This window comes from Phalacrocorax carbo, chromosome 3, assembly GCF_963921805.1.
Source record: "Phalacrocorax carbo chromosome 3, bPhaCar2.1, whole genome shotgun sequence".
NCBI lineage: Eukaryota > Metazoa > Chordata > Aves > Suliformes > Phalacrocoracidae > Phalacrocorax > Phalacrocorax carbo.
In genome coordinates, this window is record NC_087515.1 from 97,410,404 (window position 1) to 97,433,287 (window position 22,884).

General features: G+C 37.4%; 1 protein-coding gene across 3 annotated transcripts in view; it reads right to left on the bottom strand.

Annotated features, from left to right (window-relative positions):
* The window catches only part of ADGRB3 (adhesion G protein-coupled receptor B3), a 462,905-nt gene that overhangs the window by 264,883 nt on the left and 175,138 nt on the right, over positions 1-22,884 (bottom strand). For all 3 annotated transcript variants that reach the window (XM_064447845.1, XM_064447844.1, XM_064447843.1), the window contains exons 3-6: positions 12,228-12,338; positions 7,163-7,324; positions 4,588-4,752; positions 854-1,018 (exon numbers count right to left, since the gene is read on the bottom strand). In XM_064447845.1, the coding sequence (XP_064303915.1) occupies positions 854-1,018; positions 4,588-4,752; positions 7,163-7,324; positions 12,228-12,338 (603 nt within the window). The remainder of the gene's footprint in view (positions 1-853; positions 1,019-4,587; positions 4,753-7,162; positions 7,325-12,227; positions 12,339-22,884) is intronic.

A 22,884-nucleotide genomic window follows, 5' to 3' on the forward strand; every position in this document is an offset into this window, starting at 1 on the left:
ACTTGGGTAAGAGAAGAAAAGTCCCCAGATATAAATAACAGTGACAGAAGTGGTAGATGTAGGTGCATGGAAGATAGGTAACTCTTTACTTGGCTCCTAAATATGGGATTGTTGTCTAAATTATTTGAATCTTGAGATAAAATAGAAAGAATTGGTGAACATTAACTTACATTTCAACTGCAAAACAGACATTGTCCTTCTGTGTGTTTTTTTCTATATACTTGTATAGTGTGGTTTTATGGTATTGATACACATTTACAACATGCATAGCTATCCTTTAAAAAATTGAATAAAACCATTTTTGCAAGTGATATTTTAGGAGCTTGATTTTTACATGCTCTGACAGTACAAATGAGGTTTAGAAGAGGTATAAATGTAATTTACCCACCCTGGAAGGCTGCTTTTATACTGTGGGAGGGTCATGAAGTAGTCTCAGCATAAAAGGGAATCAGTTCATACTTGTTCACTTTCTAGGTTCACAGGACATTTTATCAAGTGTTTTAGGCCTCAAACATATCTTTCTAAAACTGTTGAATGTCCTTTAAATGGTAATAAAACTGAAAAGCTGATATTCAGCCCGCCATGCAGCCTTTCCAGACATATTTTTTAGCTTTTGATCTCCAGGTGGCTCATCAAATAAAAAAGATCGAGGCCCCAGGCCTCTCTCTGCGGGTTGCTGCTCTGCCCCTTTGCAGCCCGCTGAGGCCTGAGGCAGCCCGGGAGTCTGCCAGCGCACCCCCAGTTCCTGGCGTAGCCCCAGTTGCCGGCTCAGAGCTACCAGGAAGACTGGCCCCTGAGTCTCTCCTGAGCAGAAGAGGTAGAGTGGCAGCTCCCCGCGCCAGTCGGTACTCACCGGTGCACTCAGGGTTATAGCACTCCCGGCTCTCGGCCCAGGGCCCTCTGCACTCGGAGCCGCCGTGGGCTGCTGCTGTGCACTGCCGGCTCCGCTGCTGGGTGCCGTTGGAGCAGGTCACCGAGCACTGGCTCCACGAGCTCCACTCCTGCCACTGTCCGTCGACTGCCGCGGCAGGCACAAAAGAGATGGACACAGCAGAGTTACCACCTAAGCTGGGCAGGGCCTTGCAGCTGCCTTCTAGGTTAAGGGGTTTCAACTTAGGCCTGAATGCAGGCCTCACCTGCAGATGCTTGACTTACAGTAACCAGACATAGAAACTGCCATTACGAGCTACTTTCAAAAATTTAAAACTGTTTTCCTTTTTCTCTGTATAAAGACTGTTTCATCTCCTCTAATTGTACACTGATACAAGACAGGATAAATTATGATTTTGCTCACATACCATGTGGTTTGAAAGGCCTTATTAAAAACAAGGCCTGATTAAAAAGATTGGTCTTGTCTTGTTAGGCAGAAGTGTATCGTGTAAACCCTGAGCCCTTCAAAGTGATTTATTACAATTGCGGCAATCACTCAGATGGGTCAGTTTATAAGATTTTTGGTCCTCACTGTGAAATTACGTCTCTTTAGTTGAATAGGGAAAGGAAAACAAGAGTTACCGCTTTACCTCACATAGAGAATCTGTTCTCTATACTTAAATGCTGAATATACATTTATCATTCATCCTCCCTCTAAGGTAAATGATCCCAGTTCTTCAACATTCTTTTGAGATAAACTGTAGGAGGACAGAAACAGCCTTACTTCTTCCTCAGGTCTGCTTCTGTACTTGCACATTGCATAATATTCTTTCTGAATTTGTCCGGTTACATTTTTAAACAATATAGATATGGTGACCAGTTCTGTATTTAGTATTTTGTATTAGACCATACACTTGAGTTTAGACAAATATTCCCAAGAGTGAAAGTTTAGGACTGTTATTTCCAATTTCATATATATCAGAAAGCTTCTTGAGGTAAATTAAAATGTTAAAGAATAAAATAAGCAAAAATATAAACCAAATAATTCTCATACCAGTGAAAAATTATATGGTATATAATAGATAACAAGACTAGACAGTATTTTTGAAAACAGGTCAGCATTATGAAATGTGTTATTACTGATTGTGCTAATTCAGAATCCTGAGTTCATACAGACTTCAGCGATCATCAGTTCCTCCTTGCACCTGCAGTTATCCAATATAAACTCAAAATGTAGGTTGTAATACAATTTTGATTATTACTCATCCTTGAAAACTTGGTTTTATAACTACTATTGCCATAAAAACGCCACCACTGAAAATGAGTAACTTCACTTGGTGCACTTGCCAAATCCTGATTTCAGGATTCTTCTGAAGAAGGGTTGGAATAGCAGCTTCCTAAGTTGATGGTGTTAATAATTAAAATAGGAAGCAGAATCTTTAAGTCAGTCATTTAAGATACTGAGTCTGTATGGGTGCACCACTCTTCAGCAAAATATGGAGGTGAACTGTTTTACTGTTGTCCAACTAACCACAGAATGTTTCCAATAGTTCAAAGACTCTATTCGTATCTCTAATGCCCAGGATCTCAGCGACCAGTAAATTAAAGGAAGAGAATTTCTGAGGCCTTTTCCTCAAGTTCTATATTAAATATTCTATGTAATGCCTGGCTGTGAACCACTTCTCAATGCAGATGTCTCTCAAGCTATGAAGCTGTGCCCTGATAATTTATTCAGCAGAAAATGGAAATCTTTCGAAACATGGAAGCTCGTTACACTCATTAATCATAAAAGCTTTATGTGAAGAGGAAAACATTATGGAAATTACATTTCAATGCACTCTCTTCAGTTTTATTCATTGCTATATAGTATTATTTAGGGTAGGAAAGATCAAATCAATTATTACAGTGTCTTCGGAGAAAACTGATTCTGTGGCTTCTCATATATATTTCATATATCTCCCTTCTTTATCTTTAGGAGCAAATAGCATGTGAGTTTTCTATTTCAGAAATACTAAAGAAATCAACATGAAGATTCCCTTATAAAACTGAACATTCAAATTACAGCAAATCTTAACATACAGCAAAGATTTAAACTGTTACTTTTAAATGTAACCAGTACATAACTTCCTCTGGTGAAAGTCATTTTGGTACAAATGACTGTTTAAAATCCAGAATTCTCAAATAACTGCTTATTTTGACAGATTAGGTGTAATATTTTTTGTGTTTCTTTGCAATACTGAAGCGAACTGAACGCATTAATTTCTCCTCTGCTATTTTTATTTGGCATTTCTCTTGTTGTCAGCTCTGCTTTATGCTCATATATCATGTTAATTACTTTTGTGTAGGCACATGTAAAATTGCACAGCTGCCAGCTTGGCCAAAAACTGGATTAATTCAAAATTTTTGCAGCTGCATTGAAGACTGAAACTTTTCCATAAATTTTGTCCTTAGATTGGAGTATGCTTTGCTGACCAGAAGAAAAGCAAAGTTCAGGTTTAATAAAAATGTAATAAATTTAGTTTTAATTCTGTGAGGCACTATGTTCAATTTTTTCCTTCATCTCAGTTTTCGAATGATCAAATAACCTTTTGCTAATGAAACGTCCATCAACCCTTTTTCAGGAAGAGCTCCAGTCACAGAGAATCTATTTGCAACAGCGTTGTAAACTGTGGATATTCAGCAAGCCCACTGCAAAGGCAATGTTCACACTGTGAGACAGAACTCAGGAAAGAAATCTCTCACATTACAGCTACCTGACACCTTCTTAATATCTAAGTATTACCATGAGTTCAATAACCATAAATTTTTATTATATATGTAATCTTCTTTATGGCTATTGAACTTGTAATATTTAGGCATTATACACATATATATACATATACATACATATATATGTATACATATATACATCACATATATGTGTACACATATATACATCACATATATGTGTACACACACACATATTGAACATTTTGGTCAAAATTAAATATAATCTATGGACAAAAATTTTTAAATCTATTTTGAAAGAATAGATTCTTTTTTTAGTAGTTTCAATTTCAGTGGATGGAAGGTTTAACATGAAGCCCACACATTGTTTACATCGTTAGGCGTAGTTTTTTGAAAGTGGTTTAGCAACTGACTCCCAGAAATGAGGCACCTACAATTCTCACCATAAGGGTTTAACTGGGATTCAAACAATGCCCTAGCTTGTGCCAGCCTTTCTCTCTGCACATATGTAAATAATATCCACTTTGAATAAATTAAAAACAATTAAAATTTTATGGTTTCCCAAGTATGTTTGCTGTATGATGAATAAATGTTTACAGTGAACCTCTAAGCAAACATAATTTAAACAAGATATGGTGGACACAAACTGTGTGACCTCTGAATGTCTCCCTTTAAGCCACACTCAGAAAGTTGTTTGCCTTTTGGTCTCCAAGACCTGTCCTGAAACAAGTTTTCCTACACTACATAGCATGCCCTAGAGAGAGAGTATTTTGAAGAAAGTAAGAATTGTCTGCTTGTGTAGTTTCTTGAACAGAGTTACCATCCTGATTATATCCTTTAATCACTACAGTCAGAATTATGAACACTACTACCCCTCCTACTCACTTTGCATAACATTCTTCTTCCTGTGTGCAAAGGGAATAAAAGCAATAAAAAACAACCCACATCAAATGCACTGTAACAAAGCAGAGAGTTGCTATATGAGCTCACCAGGGCAGAGTGCAATATTGCAAGGTTTATGTTGTGTTTCGGGTCCATCACATGATCTTCCCCCATACTGGGGAGGTATACATGACCTTGTCCTAGTTCTTTGGCCTCGACCACATGTGAATGAACACAAACTCCAAGGTGACCACTCCTCCCAAACGCCATGTACTGCAACAAACCAAACAGATTTTAACCAGAAACAGACACACAAGTAACAGAAGGAATTCAAAACAAACAAGATCAATGTTTTAAATGGGAATTATTTTGCCAACTTCAAGGAAATCAGTACATAGGTAATCTTTAGGATTGGCAAATAAATCTTTTATAAAATTTAGTTAATTTCAATTTTAAAAGTAAATTTTCTCTAAAATATCATTACCTTTCAACCATTTTCTCTACTCTTTAAACTAATCTCACTACCACATTTTCTTTTCTTTCATTCTTTTAAGAAAGATGGCTTCCCTTTTCAAAAGTTAGTTATGATATCTTTGGTGCCTGAGTTATGTTTAATAGCCCTGATTTTCAGGAGACTAGCCTTTGTGAAAATCAGACATATACTTTATGTATCAAGGCAACTGTAAAAACTTGAAGCAATTAAAATTAAGCTTTCTTTCGAAAATATAGGAATAAATGCAATAATTTCTTACTGTGTCACCATCATCAAATGGGGCTGTTATCTTACAATTGTTTCAATTGTTTAAATGCTGGTGGAAACATAGCAGCACATGTGCTTGATTATCTTCCTCAAAAATTCCAAGACCACATAAGCAAAAGAGATTTGCGCTATTTCCTTGCATGAACATATATATTAACACAGACAGTAGTACATGCATCAGTCTATCTTAAAAAAATGTTCACTCAGCATACTTCAAACACCTTCAGAGTACACAATAAATTACAAACATATACCAATATTTTTATACACAAGTATTTCATAAAAATAATATAAAGAATCATAGAAGATGCAGCTTTCTCTACCTTAATTTTTTTCCACTGTAGAAGAAACTAATATACAATATCCATATGAGCTTATATACAATACACATTCCCTTTTCAGAAACAACTGGAGTTGAATTTTCAGAAAATTTTCTAATATATTATAGTTAAGCATGTACTGGTAAGACAATTCCATACATGCCTCTTTATCTTTGATTGTTTTGAAGATTTGTTCTTTTCTTTTATAGTTCTCTTTTTCCCTTCTTATTTTTACACTTTCAAGTTGAGTGTTCTTTTGCAATGTATCCCACCTCTGGCAGAATGTAACCTAGCCTAACCTTTTTAGAAATAGCTGCCATTTTTGTATGGAAACACTTCAAGTAATCGAATTCAGCTCTGCCTGGGGTTTTCTACCCTGAAATATTAGAAAATCTCATGTGAATTGCTTACCTAAAGCACAGTAATAAAGCATTATGTGCTGACAGCAGTTCTTATTACAGTGATGTTTTATCTAGATGCAATCTTTTAAGTTGCTTTCCATTACAGAGGTTCCCTAAATGCTTGCAATGCTGATACACAGACTCTGATGGGATGACAGATGCACTTCCCATTGAATATTTTTCAACACACAGTAACAATATGAGAGTCTGATTCTACACATTACTACTCATTGAGATAAAGTCCAGGGGATTCTCTGTGTACGACAGTCTAGTTTACTTAAAAAATGGAGTGAGCTTCCCCAGAAGCTGAAGATGGCCGACCACCCTCTTGGGATCAAATGTTACAAAGAGCTGAGGAATTTGTGCATCTGAAGGCAGGCATATATTTTTTTCCATTTCAGACACAGCAGAGGAAAATGAATGTAGTCGCTGGGTATATGCCTTCCCTTTTGCTTCCCATCCCAGATTAATCAGATCCACAGGTAGAGTCTAAAGAAATATGCCCTTTCAGCAACTAACTTGAACATGCCTGTCTCTTCTCCTTAGCGTATAACTACTGCTGAACTCCAACTATGCCAAGATCTCTGAGACAAAAGGAGTAGGAAAACTGTGATGCAAGATGCTGATGACCTTTACCTCGTGTCAGGTGTAAGAGAGTTACTTTTTGTCTGATCTTTCTTCCTTTGATGGGTAGCTGTTGCCCTTTCTTGCCAGAACAACATAAAGGAAAGTCCATGAAGACTACTATGTAGAGAACACTGTCTGGCCCATTGCCTAGAAGACAGTACTCTCAAAGGCGAAACAGTCGCAGTGACGAATAATATATGTTAAATTAACTCACCCTGTTAATCAGTCTCTGCTTCTTAATGTATGGATGATCTGGATTTCTTCCCTAGTTTGTATTTTGTACTCACACTATACCTTTTCTTTTCTGAGTGAAAATTAGAAAAGATGGGCTTTTTTAAAAAATCTGAAACTGTCAGAAAAAAGGGACTCTTGATCCATACATTGACTGTTCTGAAAGTAAAAATAATCTACATGACAAGATTTCACAGCTAAATAGAATTACACTTCTCTGCTCTAATTGAAATGCTCCTATGAAATTCATGTTAAAAATAATAATAAAAAGATATAGTTTCAAGTTCTTATCATTATACAGTTCAAAAACATCCACAATTTTATTTATTGGCTGCTAACACTACCTGGACAGAGGGCAGTGTTATTGCAAACCCTTGATTCTCTTAAAGGGCCGCTGCAGTGTGTCCCGTAAGGTGATACACAAGTTCTGGTTCGCACCTGCGACCCTTGACCACAAGTAACTGAACACGTACTCCACTGGGCCCACTCTTCAACACCAGATTCACCTGTATTCAAGACAACAAACAAACATGAATATAGACATAAGTATTAATGAGACCTTTTTTTGCTGAAGCTCATTATCGTCTACTCTTATAAATCATAGAAAAAAGTACCACACCAAAATAAACCTTTAAAAGTTCATGGAGTAAAGCAGCTGTGAAAATGCGCAATGAATAGAAAATAAAGACACCTACAATGCTGCAGTCACATAACGCCTGTCAGAGGGAAACAATTTGATTGCTCAGCATCATTTACAACCTTAGGAGAACTACTGCACTTCAACATTTTAGAAACAACACTGCCCTCAGGATGCTAAAAGAACATAGACAACTCTTTTTGTATAAAGCAAAGGATTTATCTTTTATATTTATACTTATCACTCTAGAATGAAGGTTAGGTAATAGTTTAAGGAATTCTACAATTAAGGGAATTCTCATTAAAAAAAACCCCAAACCAGCCCCCTAATTTCTTATCTTTTCTTTTGCAGAGGAGAGTCATCTTGCATTTGAGAGAAGTTCTCATGCAAAGAGAAGCACTTTGCTTACCAAATTTTAACCTGAACGGTGGATGGGAACTTTGGTTTGAACATTTACTGCACAGATCTGCTCCTTGCTTTTGACTTACAAATGTGCTAAACTCTTGGATCTGTTAGACCTCATTACTGAGTACAGGACATACCACTCTGTTCAAAATTGTCAGATGTGATTTATTAATACCGCATATTTTAATAGAGTATTTTTTTATTGTTGAGAGATAGCACATTATATTATTTCTATTTTTTTGAAAGCAAGTAATGCATAAAGTCTTCTTGCATGGATGTTCAGGAAAAAAATGCTTAAATTTAGTTTCCATGAACAGTCATGCACACAATTCTGCAATTCCTTTCCTAAAGGCATTCATGTTCAGAAAACTGGATCCCTTGTGTATTCTCAGAAAGCAAATGCAAAAATAATGTGAATATACCTCACTGAACAATTTGAGTAAATAATTGTGGATTCCTGTTCATCTTCTTCCATTAAAAATGTGCATAAAATGCCATGCTGAAGCCTCTATTACACCCTTGATTTTTAAACCTGAGTCCTTTTTTAAACAAATGGGATTTTCGACTTTAAAACCAGTGGCATGTTACAACCTTCAGTCTCGAATAGCTTGCTTAAAGTTTCAGCTATCTCAATATACCTCTAGTCTTCCAAGAGTTTTGATATTGGTTGCAATCAAGGGACTGTCTGCAGACCATGAAGATTCCAGTGCTATCTTCCAAAAATGCAGTAAATTATATACTATTTCTTGAAACTGTGCTTTTGTAGCAGGCATCTGTCCAAGCTCTACTGTTTTTGTTTCTAGAGGCTAAGCATGAAACCTTTGCAAAATGCTTGTCTCTGCTAGTCCTCTAAGAAGAAATTCTAAGACTATAAAATTTTAAAAAAAAAGTGCTTCTTATTCAGTAACAAGACAGAATGCTTTATAATTAAGACACAAATCCCTCTGCTTTTTATAAAATTATATATAACTCTAATAATTTCTATAGAAGAAGACAAAATGATGAGGGTTTTTTTTACATACAAAAATTCACCAAAGTTATTTTTGTCATAATCTTCTTTATTTGTTAGGTGAAAAAATGAGACATTTATTAACTGATTATTGTTTTTATAATTTTTCTGATATGAAATTAGCACTTTGATTAGGTTGTTACATGGCTTGGTTCAGGTTAGTATAATATCGTAAATATAGCTTATATCTAGGTAGACAGTGACAGTTATACAATATGTACTGTAAACCCTATGTACGTGGTAAAAATACTTGCATTACAATAGGTTTCTAGGCTAATATTTTTGTATTTTCTGACACATTTAAAGTTTGACTTTGCTTTTGTTAAAATAGTTTAGATGAAAGGTCAAACAGCACAAAAAGTCCAAGCTATGTTTCTCAAGATGTTCCTCAAGATGTTCCTCATTATGTAAAACAGTCATATATACTCAGTGTAAATTATCCGTTATCCAACACAGACATGGTGATAGTGCATAACTAATAAATACAGAAATTAATGAAGTATTAAAAATTTAACATTTTTGGTATCTTAAAATGATAAAAAGTGGTCTTAACCCTTGGAATATGATAAAAAGTAGCAGCAACATGATACTAAGAAGTGTGATTGTATTGAGTATTGATTGTATTGAGTGAATTTTGAAATGAGTATTATTAAAAGTTCTGAGCATATATGTACTGTCCATTCACAAAAGGCATAATCTAGCCATATACTTCAACATACGTAAAGGATAGAAGGCTTGTACTGCCATCAGTATGATTATTAGGCAACCTAGGCTGCGAATATATCTTGATTGTTTTATCTCTTTTCCATTTGTTTCTTTTCTGAAATGAAAATTTTAGAAGGGCTACTTTTTATTTTCCTTCTAGCTTTCAGTTACTTGAGAACTCTAAAATTTTTATATCTATCCTATTAAACCTATAATCTCATGTTAACTATTGGCAAGTTACCAAGCCCTTATTCTCCCCTGCTGCTTGACATGTAAGAGGAAACATAACTTACTGTATGGAAGGCCTCATTGATCTGTGTAACACTTACCTGTATTATACTCTCTAAATCCCATAACACCTAAGGGAAGGATCAGTCCAAACACATAAAATGACAAATATAGGACAATAAATTATTCACACAATATTTTTAAAATCAAATGTTTTACTGCCTCATGTCACTCATAAACAAACAAGGAAATGCATATGTTAATACAACATTTTAAATCTCTTCCATTCCCAGTGAAATTCTGTGGATTAAGTCCACTATTCTAAAAGTATTAAATGCTTTTCATAAATCTTTTCCAGGACAATTCTCCATTCCTGTCTCTCTGCCTTTTAAAACCATACAAATGTTTTGCTGCAATTTTGCATCTGTTTTATTATTACACAGAATAAAATACTAAACAGGATTAAAATAAAAGAAACCTCATAAACTCAGTATCCATTTACTGTAAAGGCTATTAGACTTCATAGTACATGGGTAAATTAATGAGACAGATATGTTAGAAAAAACCTTATGAATCAGTTTAAGAAGGTATCACATTAATTATATCACAAGAAAATGAATGCATTAGAGGTGAGGAAAATATGCAATGATCATTACAAAAGGAAATCAAAATGAAGAAGAAATGAAAATTAGTATGTCCAAAAAGAGCACAGTATTATTTAAAATTTGTTAACCTACAGTATGTAAAATATAGATTTCCTCAAAGTTGGGCATGTAAATTTATATGATCTGCTTATACAGCTCACATGCTTTCAGAACAGGACCTTGAAAACCAAGCCTATATTTTGAACGTTCATCTCCCACTCCACACACAATCTATCAGAAGGTGATGGTATAAGTGCTGCATTTATAATGCAGTTCTCTAACACCCATAATAGATGCACTGCAATGCATGACTAGAAATTATCAAATACAAGTTTTACCTGATAATATGAAAAGTTCAGGGATTTATATGAGGAAATAAAACAGATCATCTTACTTATTTTTTTGGAATAATTGTATGAATTCAAGAAGCAGCATAAAAGCAAAGGTGTTATTCTATGTAGTAAGCAACTAACATTATAAGTCTGAGCTAGGTATGTAAGCAATAAGTTCTACTTGCCTAAACAAAAACTGCATGGAGACCAAGAGGGTTCTAGGCTCCCTTCTTCCACTATATTTGCTTACAGTAGTATCAACTGGGAGTTAGCCATAAAAGTAGTCCTATAGATTAAAAGGAGGGAAATAGACTTTTTCCCTTCTAAATTCTTAACCAAGCAATCTACACTGATTGGCTACACATATATTTAGATAACTTAATATATTGATTTCTGCAAATCTGTTAAGTAAAGCGCCCTACTACTACGGAAGTCAACATGCAACATAACTAGAAGAAATTATAGCTTTTACTAAAGTGAATATAAACTGAAGCATTATGTATGACTGATGCAGGCATATTTTCTAGGTTAGTAACTATGGAATACAGAGTAAGTTGTTTCAAATCCATACAATAATTATGGGGCACAAGATTTTCAACGCAGTAACTTACTGGAATGGAGTGTGTAGGGAACCATTAAAGAGATAGATTTTACCAACAGATATACAGATCATTACTGATGTCAAAATGGGCAGTTGTTTTGGTGTATGAGAGCTTAATTCAACTCACCACTGAAATTTTATCTTCGACCTCAAAGGCAGTTGTGGTAACTGTTGGTAAACAGGCACTTTTTTTTTTTTTTTTAATTACTTCAGCTCTAGGTTTGTAATGCCATTTTGGTAGCTTTATCTAAAGAAGATGAAGTTGCTCAAACAAAATTAGAAAATATGTTTTAGATGAAAACCTGTTAGATAATTTGCACATCCAATTAAAAACTACTTACAGCCAATTTCATTTAGCAATTATGAATCTGGAAACTAGAGAACAGAGTGTTGTGCTGGGCCAAAGATAGCAAATGCTGAATATATTCACATTAAAGTCACCCTAGTAATTAATTAAATTGATAAAAGCCTAAAGCTGGGATTAGACCTCAGTCTATTTATAAAGAAATTCTGGAGCATGTTCTTAACATCTTCTTTGAAAAAAAGTTTATATGTCACAGTAAGCTGTCCTGTGTCTTGTATGTGCGAGACTGCTTTTACTACTAAAGAAATCCATGCTTACACTAAATGATTCAGTATCCACATTCACAGTGCATGTTTTTGTATGATTTACCTAATTCTCAGCTACTTTATTTATGGACTTTAACTGGTGAAAAAAAAAAATAAATGATTCAAAAAAAGTATCAGCTCAGAAAACTGACAAATATGCAGCAAAAGATTATGGAAACATGCAGTGGTTTTGCTAAAATTAACAACAGTAAATAGAAAAAATGTAACTGATGTATTACCAGTTTGTGCCATAAATTTAGCAGCATCAGCTTGTTCCTGAGGGACCCTTTTCTCATGAACAGATCGAGGTCGCTGACTTTTAATTGTATGATCTCCCATCATTCCAAATTCTAAAGACAGAATAAAGGTTTATGAAAGCTTGTGTGTAGACATTTCTCAAAAGTCACATACTCTCTCATGCAATATGTTCCTAAACATACCTGGAAGTTGCTGGTAAGAGTCAGGCAAGTGATCATGGCAGTTAACATCAACTTAATTTGCTACACTCAGCTTTTAATAAATACTTAAATTTGTGTCTGCGGATTTTCAAACATGATTTTATTGTATGAACCAACATTTAATGTAGTGACACATACTGTAAATCAGCGGTATGACACAGGACAAAAACAATTATTCAAATGCAGACATTTTATTCCTATATTTTGAATCAGTGCAAACCACACCAGAAAATGATTGTGACAGTGTTAGACATTGCTGTTCTACGGCGGAGGCTGCTGCTCCTCAAGAGGACTTCTATTTCTGCACTCATCTTTCAGGCTGATGAAGCCTTCAACAGAGATAATGAGTCATCTTTGGGAATGGTGGCAATGCAATATAATAATAATTTAGCCAATGAACTGCTTAATTTTTAGGCTGAATCCAGCAGAACAAGTGCTTGTGAACTGTTTCCTTTCTGAAACCTCACAGTTATAAATACTAGGTTGTATCTTGTCCTCAGTATTTTAAAAGAAGTGCCCATTGATTTTAATAGGGAAATCTACGTAAAAATCAATGGCATAAAGGCCCAGAGTGTGGGAGGCGAGAGTGTTTCATTTTTTTATCCTATTGCTCCTGTAATTTTCCCTCTCTGGTCCTGCGCAAACCTCCTAGCCTTCTACCTCTGACTCCATTTTTCCATTTGTGATGACATGCGGAGGGTCCTTTGCACTGAGAGGGGGACTGCTGCATCTTCAGCACAGTTCCCTCTGGTCCTCACAGGCACATACAGCTGTCCACAGCTTGGTGCTAAATACTCAGTTTCTGTTGGGACTCTAATTTAGGAAGCATGTGCCGGGAACAGTGGGTTACCATTGAAACTACTTCAACTACAACAACATGAAGTTTCTGATGAGGCAGACGGGGTCTGAAGCACTAGGAATATAAACATTAAACAATACCCTTCTGCCTCAAGGTTACCTTGCAAATGCAAAATTCAAAATTGTCCCCAATTTGTAAAGTCATGAAGATAATAAAACTTACCTTCCTCCCTCAAAAGATGCAAAACGTTATAGATAGAAATGCTACTAATAAATATTATTTGCAAGCACATTATTTTGATAAATCATTAAAGTAAGCATATTTAAATTTTTATTTAGAGTAAAGAAATCATAAAATGTAAATATATATTTTAAGGGGTCAATCAATAGAGAGGGTTTTTTTCCTTTCTAGTAAATTATTAATATATTTCTCCAAATTAGTGTTGCTTTTTGTACGTATTAATTAATGGCACCGCTTAAAATATAAATTTAATTATTCATTTGAGAACAGCAATGCAGTTTGCATTCTAAAGAGAATATTTGAAAATCTAATTAATAAAATATATTTTGAGAATTAAACATTCAACATTTTTAATACAGCCCAGAAATACATGTAGAAGATAACTAAATTATATATACATACATATATAATATATACATATATGTATATGCACATGTGTATGTATGTATACATATATACACATATATGTATAACATATGTGTTATAAAATTTTATGAATATATTTTTACAAAATACATCTCATCTACAACTCCTCTGATTTAAGATACCATTTTATTCTGTGAGAAATCTCTTATTATAATTAAAGTTTTACAATCAATATTCTAATGCAAATTAAGATTAGAATGATACTTTCACAATTTTTACAAGGTGTAGTACAGACGACCATTTAAGCTGCAATTAACAACATGGTGAAGGACAAGAGACTTTACATAGCTTTTCCCTCGAAGAGGCTGTGAAAGCAAGGCATGCTTGCTCCGAGTTCGCTGCCTGCGGGCTGCCTGCTTGTCAGGCAATTGAGAGGATATGGCACCATTCTTGCAGAAGACTTAATTCTATTTTTTAAGTTACAGAGTGCAAAAATGGGAGACCTTTGCTAGAGGAAGGTTTTCCAGAGGCATACAGGGAGGTGGTGAATGCTCCGGTCCCAGTCCCTCAGCATCCCCCACCGGGAGCAGGCACATGCAGCATCCTGCAGGACAGAGACCTCTGGTGAAGAGGCAAAGGAAAGTCTGGGAGATCAGTTTTCAGGGTTGTGGTTTATACCCAGTGTAGCTCCATTCACGACGATGGAGTTACTATCATCAAGCAAAATAAAATACAAGTCGTTGGTGCAGGATCTAATCATGCCTCAACTTTTTCATTTTTCCACTTAACAATACTTTTTTTGAATTTCCACTTTCAATTAACTTCAACTACTGCTGATGGTCTTTGAGATGTACTTTTCAACTAATCTCCCTTTGATATATTAAGCATTTATATAGTAAATATAAAAAAAATTATTAAAGATAAATATTTTATAACAAAGATAAAAATATTTCCTTATAAGTTTTGTCAAGAAATGAAACCAGGCTAATGCAGTGCTCTCATTTTCATATTCAGCTGAAGTATTTAACCAAATGCCGCATGAGAACAAAAGCGGTAACAGGAAATGCAGTGTACTGGCATGGGTGAGGGCTTTAAGGCCTCATTAAAATTCAGGCCTCATAAGAAAAGAAAAATAAGGGTCAAGTACATTTTTGTAATGGGATCAGAAGTGTCCAGTTTCTGTGTATAAGTACAAACAGTGCTCTGAAAGTTGTTTAATCTAAGAAGCTCAACAGTAATGCATTTTTTATGAAGCATTTAATAAAATATCTTAACTGACTGCCAGGGTTTACAATAAATACTAAATAGAATAAAACTTTCCTCCATTTTCAGATCCTAGCTAAATAACGAATGTAGAAGGTGAACCAGTTGTGCATTTGTTTTCCTTCAGTATTTCACAGAGGAGAAGTATTTAAATGCTTTCTGGGCTAGGAAAGCATTTTACCCCAATCCAGCCTAAAGTATGACTGAATGGCACAGTAGTTTCAGGGACCTGTTTGTGTGGAAAAGGTGATAGGAAGCGTCTTACTCTAGACAGTATCTGGCATAGAGGTGTCCTGCAAGGTCAAGTCAGCACGATTCAAGACCTGATGTCTGGAGTAAAACATTGGATGTTTGAATTGAGATTCTTAGTAAAGGCATTTTTTCTCATTCTCACTCTTCTTAGCTAGTTCTTGCTGCTGAAAATAAGTTTTCTAACCCAGAAGAAGGTATTTTTGCAGGCATCATTTTCTGCACAGAATTTTTTGGTGATACCTGTCTTAATTTTCCCTTGGGTGAAACAGGACAGTCCTCTGCTTTTACCTCAAACATTTATATTAATCAGATTGTTCCATTAAATAAAGAGGAACAATGAATCTTTTCCACAGCTGACAGGTACATGGCCTGATCCAGAAATCACCCATATGACTCTGAGCTAGGCCTGGGAACATGAAAGCGTTTAAATGCTTTTTCTTAAATTGTTAATGCTATAATCTACCTGCATAGGACTAAAACTCAGAAATGCCTCAAAATGCAAATAACAAATAGTATTATGGGGAACCTTGAATGGATCGTTTTAACCAGACCATGATTTATAACAAATCATAACATATTGCAAACATTTGTCATAGAAACTCTGAGGTCTAGTTATCTGATAAAAGAATTTATCCTGCTGTCATTGGTCCTTTGGTGGCTATGGCGGTACACAGTTTCCTGCAATAGGATGCGTATTCTTTCTCTCCTCAGCTGTACACAATGGATCAACACCTGAAAGTATTTTAGCAATGCATATTTCTTAATACGGATGTGATTTATCATTTCATTTTACATATACTCTGAAGCATGTAATATAGTTCCATGCCTTCCAGGAGGGAAAAAAAAAACAACCCAATGATTTCTGAAATTCCAAAGTTTACAGTTGACTATTATTTACAACTCTTATCTATAGTCCCATTGGCTTTACCTTTATTTTTATGTTATGTTATGGGAATTTTTATTCCTATTGAGTAACCTTTTTAGTTTTTAAAGGAGAAGCTAAAATCTTGCGGCCAGTGTAGGTGTACATTTTTAGGAGAGAAGAGAGGTGCCATGTGCTCTCTGTAGGAACAAAGAAGAAAAAAACATCTGTTAACAGTATAAAAATGCAAAGTAGGAATACTGAGCAATACAAAAGAAAAATACCGGCTTTGCAAGGTTCTACTCACCAATTGCTACTCTTTCATTTTTGACAAGTGGATAATTATTAAAGTTAAGGTACATGTCAAACAGATTTAATGCCTAGGCTGTTTAATAATATTTGTAAGCCTGTTACATATATACCCTAGTCATCAGATGACATTATGGACCATGTTGGTTTGGCTCTTATGGTTATTTTTATGTTATGTTTCATGGGAACTTCACAATGTGAGTGTATTGATCTGGTTATAGGTGTACCATCTACTATGAATTGTGCTATTAACGGCACAGAACACACTGGCGTTAATAAAAAAATCCTTTTTCAGCATAGTAGTTGGTGACGACAGCATGAATGAACTGTTAACTATAAAAAGTGATTCTGAGACCTTTAGGGTTACCCCTGAATGTACCCCTACATGTAAAATGTAAAGCAACCTCTGAGAGCTGCTGAGCATCCTCAGCGTGTTCTGACCCGCCTGGAAGGTGAGATGGTGAGCAGCCCCCTGAAGGTTGATCAGAACCATAAAAGCAAGAAGAGGCAAACGATTCCCCAAAGTGACTGTCATTTCTTCTCTCACCCACAGCACTCCAGCAGCGTACTCCATACTATCCCACCCACTCCTGAACTGTAAATAGTCAAATGAGTGTTTTCAATTACTCTTGACTATGGAATGATTATTAAAGGCCTTGCAGCCAGAACGTGCATTAATGCAAACTGTCTCACATGCAGTAGCATGGCATCCTCTCTGTGCCAACACACAAATGTTTTTCCCAGAAATTATGCAAAATGCTGATGTAAGTCCCAGGTGAAGGGGAAGGAGGGGGTGCGGAGGGGGTGCAGGGGGGGAAAGGAAGAAAGAAGAGAGCTATAGAAATATTTAATCAACCGGTTTGTTTAAATTAATTTTTTGACTGAGCTACTAATGGATTTCAATAGATCTATAATGTAGACTTACAGGAGCTTGAAAAAGTTTCCTTAACATTTAATTTCTCTGTAGCCATTCTGCAGTTTATCCCACAAAGATACTAGTGCAATATGCAGTAACAGCAACACTTGGAGCTTCTCATCACACTTGCAGCTGGTCAGTACAATTTCTTCTGGTCACTAGATGGCAGAATGTGTGTTGACTTAGAAGCACAATTTGCATTGAATTGAGAAGCCGGGACTTTCTGATTCTTTTTCACTATAAAAATATCTCTCGTATATTAAAAAAATAAAAAATCATTACATTCAAAGGACTGAGGGGGTTTTGTTTCGTCTTTTTTTTTTAGTTCTTTTGTATGGCTGGAGTAAAAAAAACCTAAAAACCCAACAAGACCAAAACACCCAAACCAAACAGAACATGAGCTGCAGTAGTTTTTCCCTTACAGTAAACCCTGTGACAAGAGAAGAAAATCCCAGGAGCACTCCCTACCCTGTCTCCAGCCCTGCTTCACTGTAGCGGGGCACCCAGGCGCTACAAGGAAGCACTTGTTCTCAAATGCTGCATTGGCAGGACACAGAGCTTCAGGGCATCAGCGAATATCATCACTCTGCAGTACCGATTTAAGCTATGGCTTTCTATGGGAACCGCGTAAAATGATATTTCCTCACCAGGCAGGCAAGTTGCCAAAATGGTAACAAACTATTAGCTGAATTAGATTTCCATGGGAACCTCTTAGCAAATGTGGAAAACATTCTTAAAACAGTCTTTGACTGCTTCCTACATAGATCCTGGTCCCATAAAAAGTCCTCTTTTGGCTCTCCAAAACAGTATAGAAGAGCTTTAACCAGTTTCAAGCTGAATGAAATAATTTCTTTCACTAGAGTGAATTAAGAGCTGAACTGAGCTGTGTTCATGAACACAGTGAGAAAGACATCCTATTACTCATGAAAACACAGAGAGGATTTTAAGAGTAGTGGAAATATGAAAGGCAATAGTATTTGAACTAACAAAGTAATTTTTTTTATTATAATATACTCTTGCATTTTATCAAGTAAAAAAAAAGACAGGTAAACATCTGTAGGAAATTAGATACAGGATGTCCTTTCTCTCACACCCAGAGACATAGTAACATGTATACGTATGCACTCTTTTATCTTTCAGAAAATTAGGGAAAACAGTTATGTATTCTAAACAGTCAACATATTGTATACAGGTAATTAGTTTGCATTTGGCTCTAGGGAGACCATTTGCTCCTAGGAAATAATATTGGATTAATACTATTGCTGCTATTTTTAATGACAGAAGAAGTGAAATATTGCTGAATTAAGATATAAATTGTATCACAAATCCTGATAAGCTAGACTTTCTCACGGCAATGCAGTCTGACGTCTCTCTGTGCATCTCTGCAGTGACTCCCTTGGCCAGCCACTATCTTTGGTGGGATCTGAACCCGTTTATTCATGGCTACAGATTTGGTCAGTGAAGAATATCATAAAGATGTAATATTTATTCACTTTGTATATGCACAGAATGTTGAGTTGTGCAAGCTTTATTGCTTGCCTTCCTCGGCCCCATTGCTCATCATCTTACACCTAGGCAGGAGAAACTGAGCATGTGAACCTAGTGAAGTGACTCATACCCATTCAAAATGAATGTAAAATGTCACCACAGCAGGTAGTGTGTTTCTCATGCGCTTTGCAGTATTTTAACTAAGCAAAGAGGAAAAGGAGACGATGAAAGCCCAAACTGCAGCTTTACCCATTCATATCTCTACTAAATCTGATATACTTTATAATTATCAGGGCCAGTAAGCAGAAGATGCTCTGTAGTTCACATTCTTCCCATTCAAATATTTCCCTGGCATTCCATCCCAAAACGTTTGTATTCAAATAAAAATAATAAAACTGATAAAGGAAATTTACATTATTGAGTTTAACAATGAAATCCCCTCAATTCAGCAGTGTATTATTCTTTTATATTCCCTAATGCTCTCTCAAGAGATTCATGGATGTAATAAGACATTAAAGAACAAAACCACAGGGGATTACCTTTATTTTTGCTTTTTTAATGAAAGACCTTAAATGCATTCTCTTGTAGTATTCTCATCATTTTAATGTTTCTACTATAATAACTTATTAATGTGTAGCTTTTAAAAATTTAAATCATAGTGTCATAATAATACTTTGGTATCTTCATTGCTTTTTTACATTTCATACTACTTTACTTCTGCATTAAGTATTTTGCTTTTGTCATATATTTAATTAATTGAATTATTGATATAGTTATCCAGTGCAGTAGTTATTTCAGAACAGTAACATTTTAATATAAACAATCTCTTTTTGCTGAACACTGCAGCAAGCTACCTAGATATAACACACAGGCTAGTATGTGCCTCTTCATTGCTCTACACATTCATAACTCGAGAAGATGACTGAGGATAAACTGCAATTTTCTAAGCTATTCATGAATTCAATAACTTCATTCTCTTTCCTTTCTGTTCTAGAAATACAGAAAAGTAAGTAAAAGTAATTGCAGAAAGCGGGATTCACAAGGACATCTAGACTATTTCCCTGCCCTGCAACTATTTACTGCAGACATTCCTGCAGATGGTTGCCTAATCTTTTCTAAATGATAGCAGCATTCATTAAAATCTGAGATGAATTATCTATGAATTTATGACAGGGAAGTTTACAGTCTGTGAAAAATTCTGAAGCTGTATGAAAAGAAGGAGCAAGAATAAATGTTTTAAATAATAGGTACTCCAAACTCTATTCTCTAAGCACAATTAAACTGAATGTGGGGTTTGTTTTAGAATGGTAAAGCTTCTAGGTGAAGCTAAATGATATTGCATGCCTTTTTCAGAGCATTCTCTTGTCCTTGTTTAAGTCTTCTAAATTGTTTTTACAAAATAAAAATAAAAAATGGAGAAAGTGTCACTGGATGTGAATTTTGCCCATTACATTTTTATCATTTGTGGTACCACAAAGATGGCTGTTCATATACAGATATCATGGGTAGCTGCTACTTTTTATGCACATAGGAGGGAGGGGAGAGGAGAGGCGAGGAGAGGCGAGGCGAGGCGAGGCGAGGAGAGGCGAGGCGAGGCGAGGCGAGGAGAGGAGAGGCGAGGAGAGGAGAGGCGAGGAGAGGCGAGGCGAGGAGAGGCGAGGAGAGGAGAGGCGAGGCGAGGAGAGGAGAGGCGAGGAGAGGAGAGGAGAGGCGATGAGAGGAGAGGCGAGGAGAGGCGAGGAGAGGCGAGGAGAGGCGATGAGAGGAGAGGCGAGGAGAGGCGAGGAGAGGCGAGGAGAGGCGAGGAGAGGCGAGGAGAGGCGAGGAGAGGCGAGGAGAGGCGAGGAGAGGAGAGGAGAGGCGAGGAGAGGAGAGGAGAGGAGAGGCGAGGAGAGGAGAGGAGAGGAGAGGAGAGGAGAGGAGAGGAGAGGAGAGGAGAGGAGAGGAGAGGAGAGGAGAGGAGAGGAGAGGAGAGGAGAGGAGAGGAGAGGAGAGGAGAGGAGGGGAGGGGAGGGGAGGGGAGAGGAGGGGAGGGGAGGGGAGGGGAGGGGAGAGGAGGGGAGGGGAGGGGAGGGGAGGGGAGGGGAGGGGAGGGGAGGGGAGGGGAGGGGAGAGGAGAGGAGAGGAGAGGAGAGGAGAGGAGAGGAGAGGAGAGGAGAGGAGAGGAGAGGAGAGGAGAGGAGAGGAGAGGAGAGGAGAGGAGGGGAGAGGAGAGGAGAGGAGGGGAGAGGAGAGGAGAGGAGGGGAGAGGAGAGGAGAGGAGAGGAGAGGAGAGGAGAGGAGAGGAGAGGAGAGGAGAGGAGAGGAGAGGAGAGGAGAGGAGAGGAGAGGAGAGGAGAGGAGAGGAGAGGAGAGGAGAGGAGAGGAGAGGAGAGGAGAGGAGAGGAGAGGAGAGGAGAGGAGAGGAGAGGAGAGGAGAGGAGAGGAGAGGAGAGGAGAGGAGGGGAGAGGAGGGGAGAGGAGGGGAGAGGAGGGGAGAGGAGGGGAGAGGAGGGGAGAGGAGGGGAGAGGAGGGGAGAGGAGGGGAGAGGAGGGGAGAGGAGGGGAGAGGAGGGGAGAGGAGGGGAGAGGAGGGGAGAGGAGGGGAGAGGAGGGGAGAGGAGGGGAGAGGAGGGGAGAGGAGGGGAGAGGAGGGGAGAGGAGGGGAGAGGAGGGGAGAGGAGGGGAGAGGAGGGGAGAGGAGGGGAGAGGAGGGGAGAGGAGGGGAGAGGAGGGGAGAGGAGGGGAGAGGAGGGGAGAGGAGGGGAGAGGAGAGGAGGGGAGAGGAGGGGAGAGGGGGGGAAGGGAAGGGAAGGGAAGGGAAGGGAAGGGAAGGGAAGGGAAGGGAAGGGAAGGGAAGGGAAGGGAAGGGAAGGGAAGGGAAGGGAAGGGAAGGGAAGGGAAGGGAAGGGAAGGGAAGGGAAGGGAAGGGAAGGGAAGGGAAGGGAAGGGAAGGGAAGGGAAGGGAAGGGAAGGGAAGGGAAGGGAAGGGAAGGGAAGGGAAGGACCTTGGCTGCTGCTGATGTGGTCTAAAGGGTCTTTTCCAAAGCCATATATCTTCTCTGAATTAAGAAGTTTTTATAATCTGTTCACAAGCATACATAGCCTTTGTTAACCATCACTGGCAGGTTAACAATCACATGCATGCAATTTCAAACATACTATTCCACCCAGTTCAGCCTGGGAGACGTGTGTATGGCCCAGCTCCCTGACAGTATCACAATGGTTTCCAGAATGGACTTAGAACCTCTTAATAGGTCTGAACTCTTATGGTGACACCTATGGCCTTAACAAATAAAACTCATAAATGTTTCTTCTCTACTCAACATAATTACCTTAATGGGAAAACATGACACAAATGAAAGAAAAATCAGAGATTCAAAATATAAACCTGAGAACAGTTTTTCACAATAACAAAATCCTTCCTTCAGAAATACATGCATGGGATTTTAAGTAGGAAACTACATAACAGATTTATCCAAAAACTATCAATGAAAATCACTTGGACATAAATCTTTCAGGATTTTTTTTAAATCTATTTGATGTTTTCACTGGATTTAGTAAAAGCACACTTTCCTAGGTCTCTGAGATTCTCATTTCAGGGTCAGGCTCAGTTTTAAGGACCCAGATATCACACTGAGGCTAAAAAGCAGTGTTCTCCTTTACTCTTACTGCATAATCCACACTTAGAAAAAATATTTAAGCTCATCTTCTAACACACCCTTTCTACCTCTATGGCCCATAGTGTCAGAGAGGACCACATGGTTGGCTTATCTGACAGGTGTTGCCCATGCAATGCCTCTATAAAAGCAAATGAACTGTTCAACTGCAGATCTGAGCTAAGCAATGCATAGTTTATTGACCACCTTTTGGGGAATTTCACCCCGAATCCTGCATTAAAGAATAGCAGAGGTGCAAGATTTCTCTCCTCCTGAACACCAGATCAAATACCTAATGCAAGCAT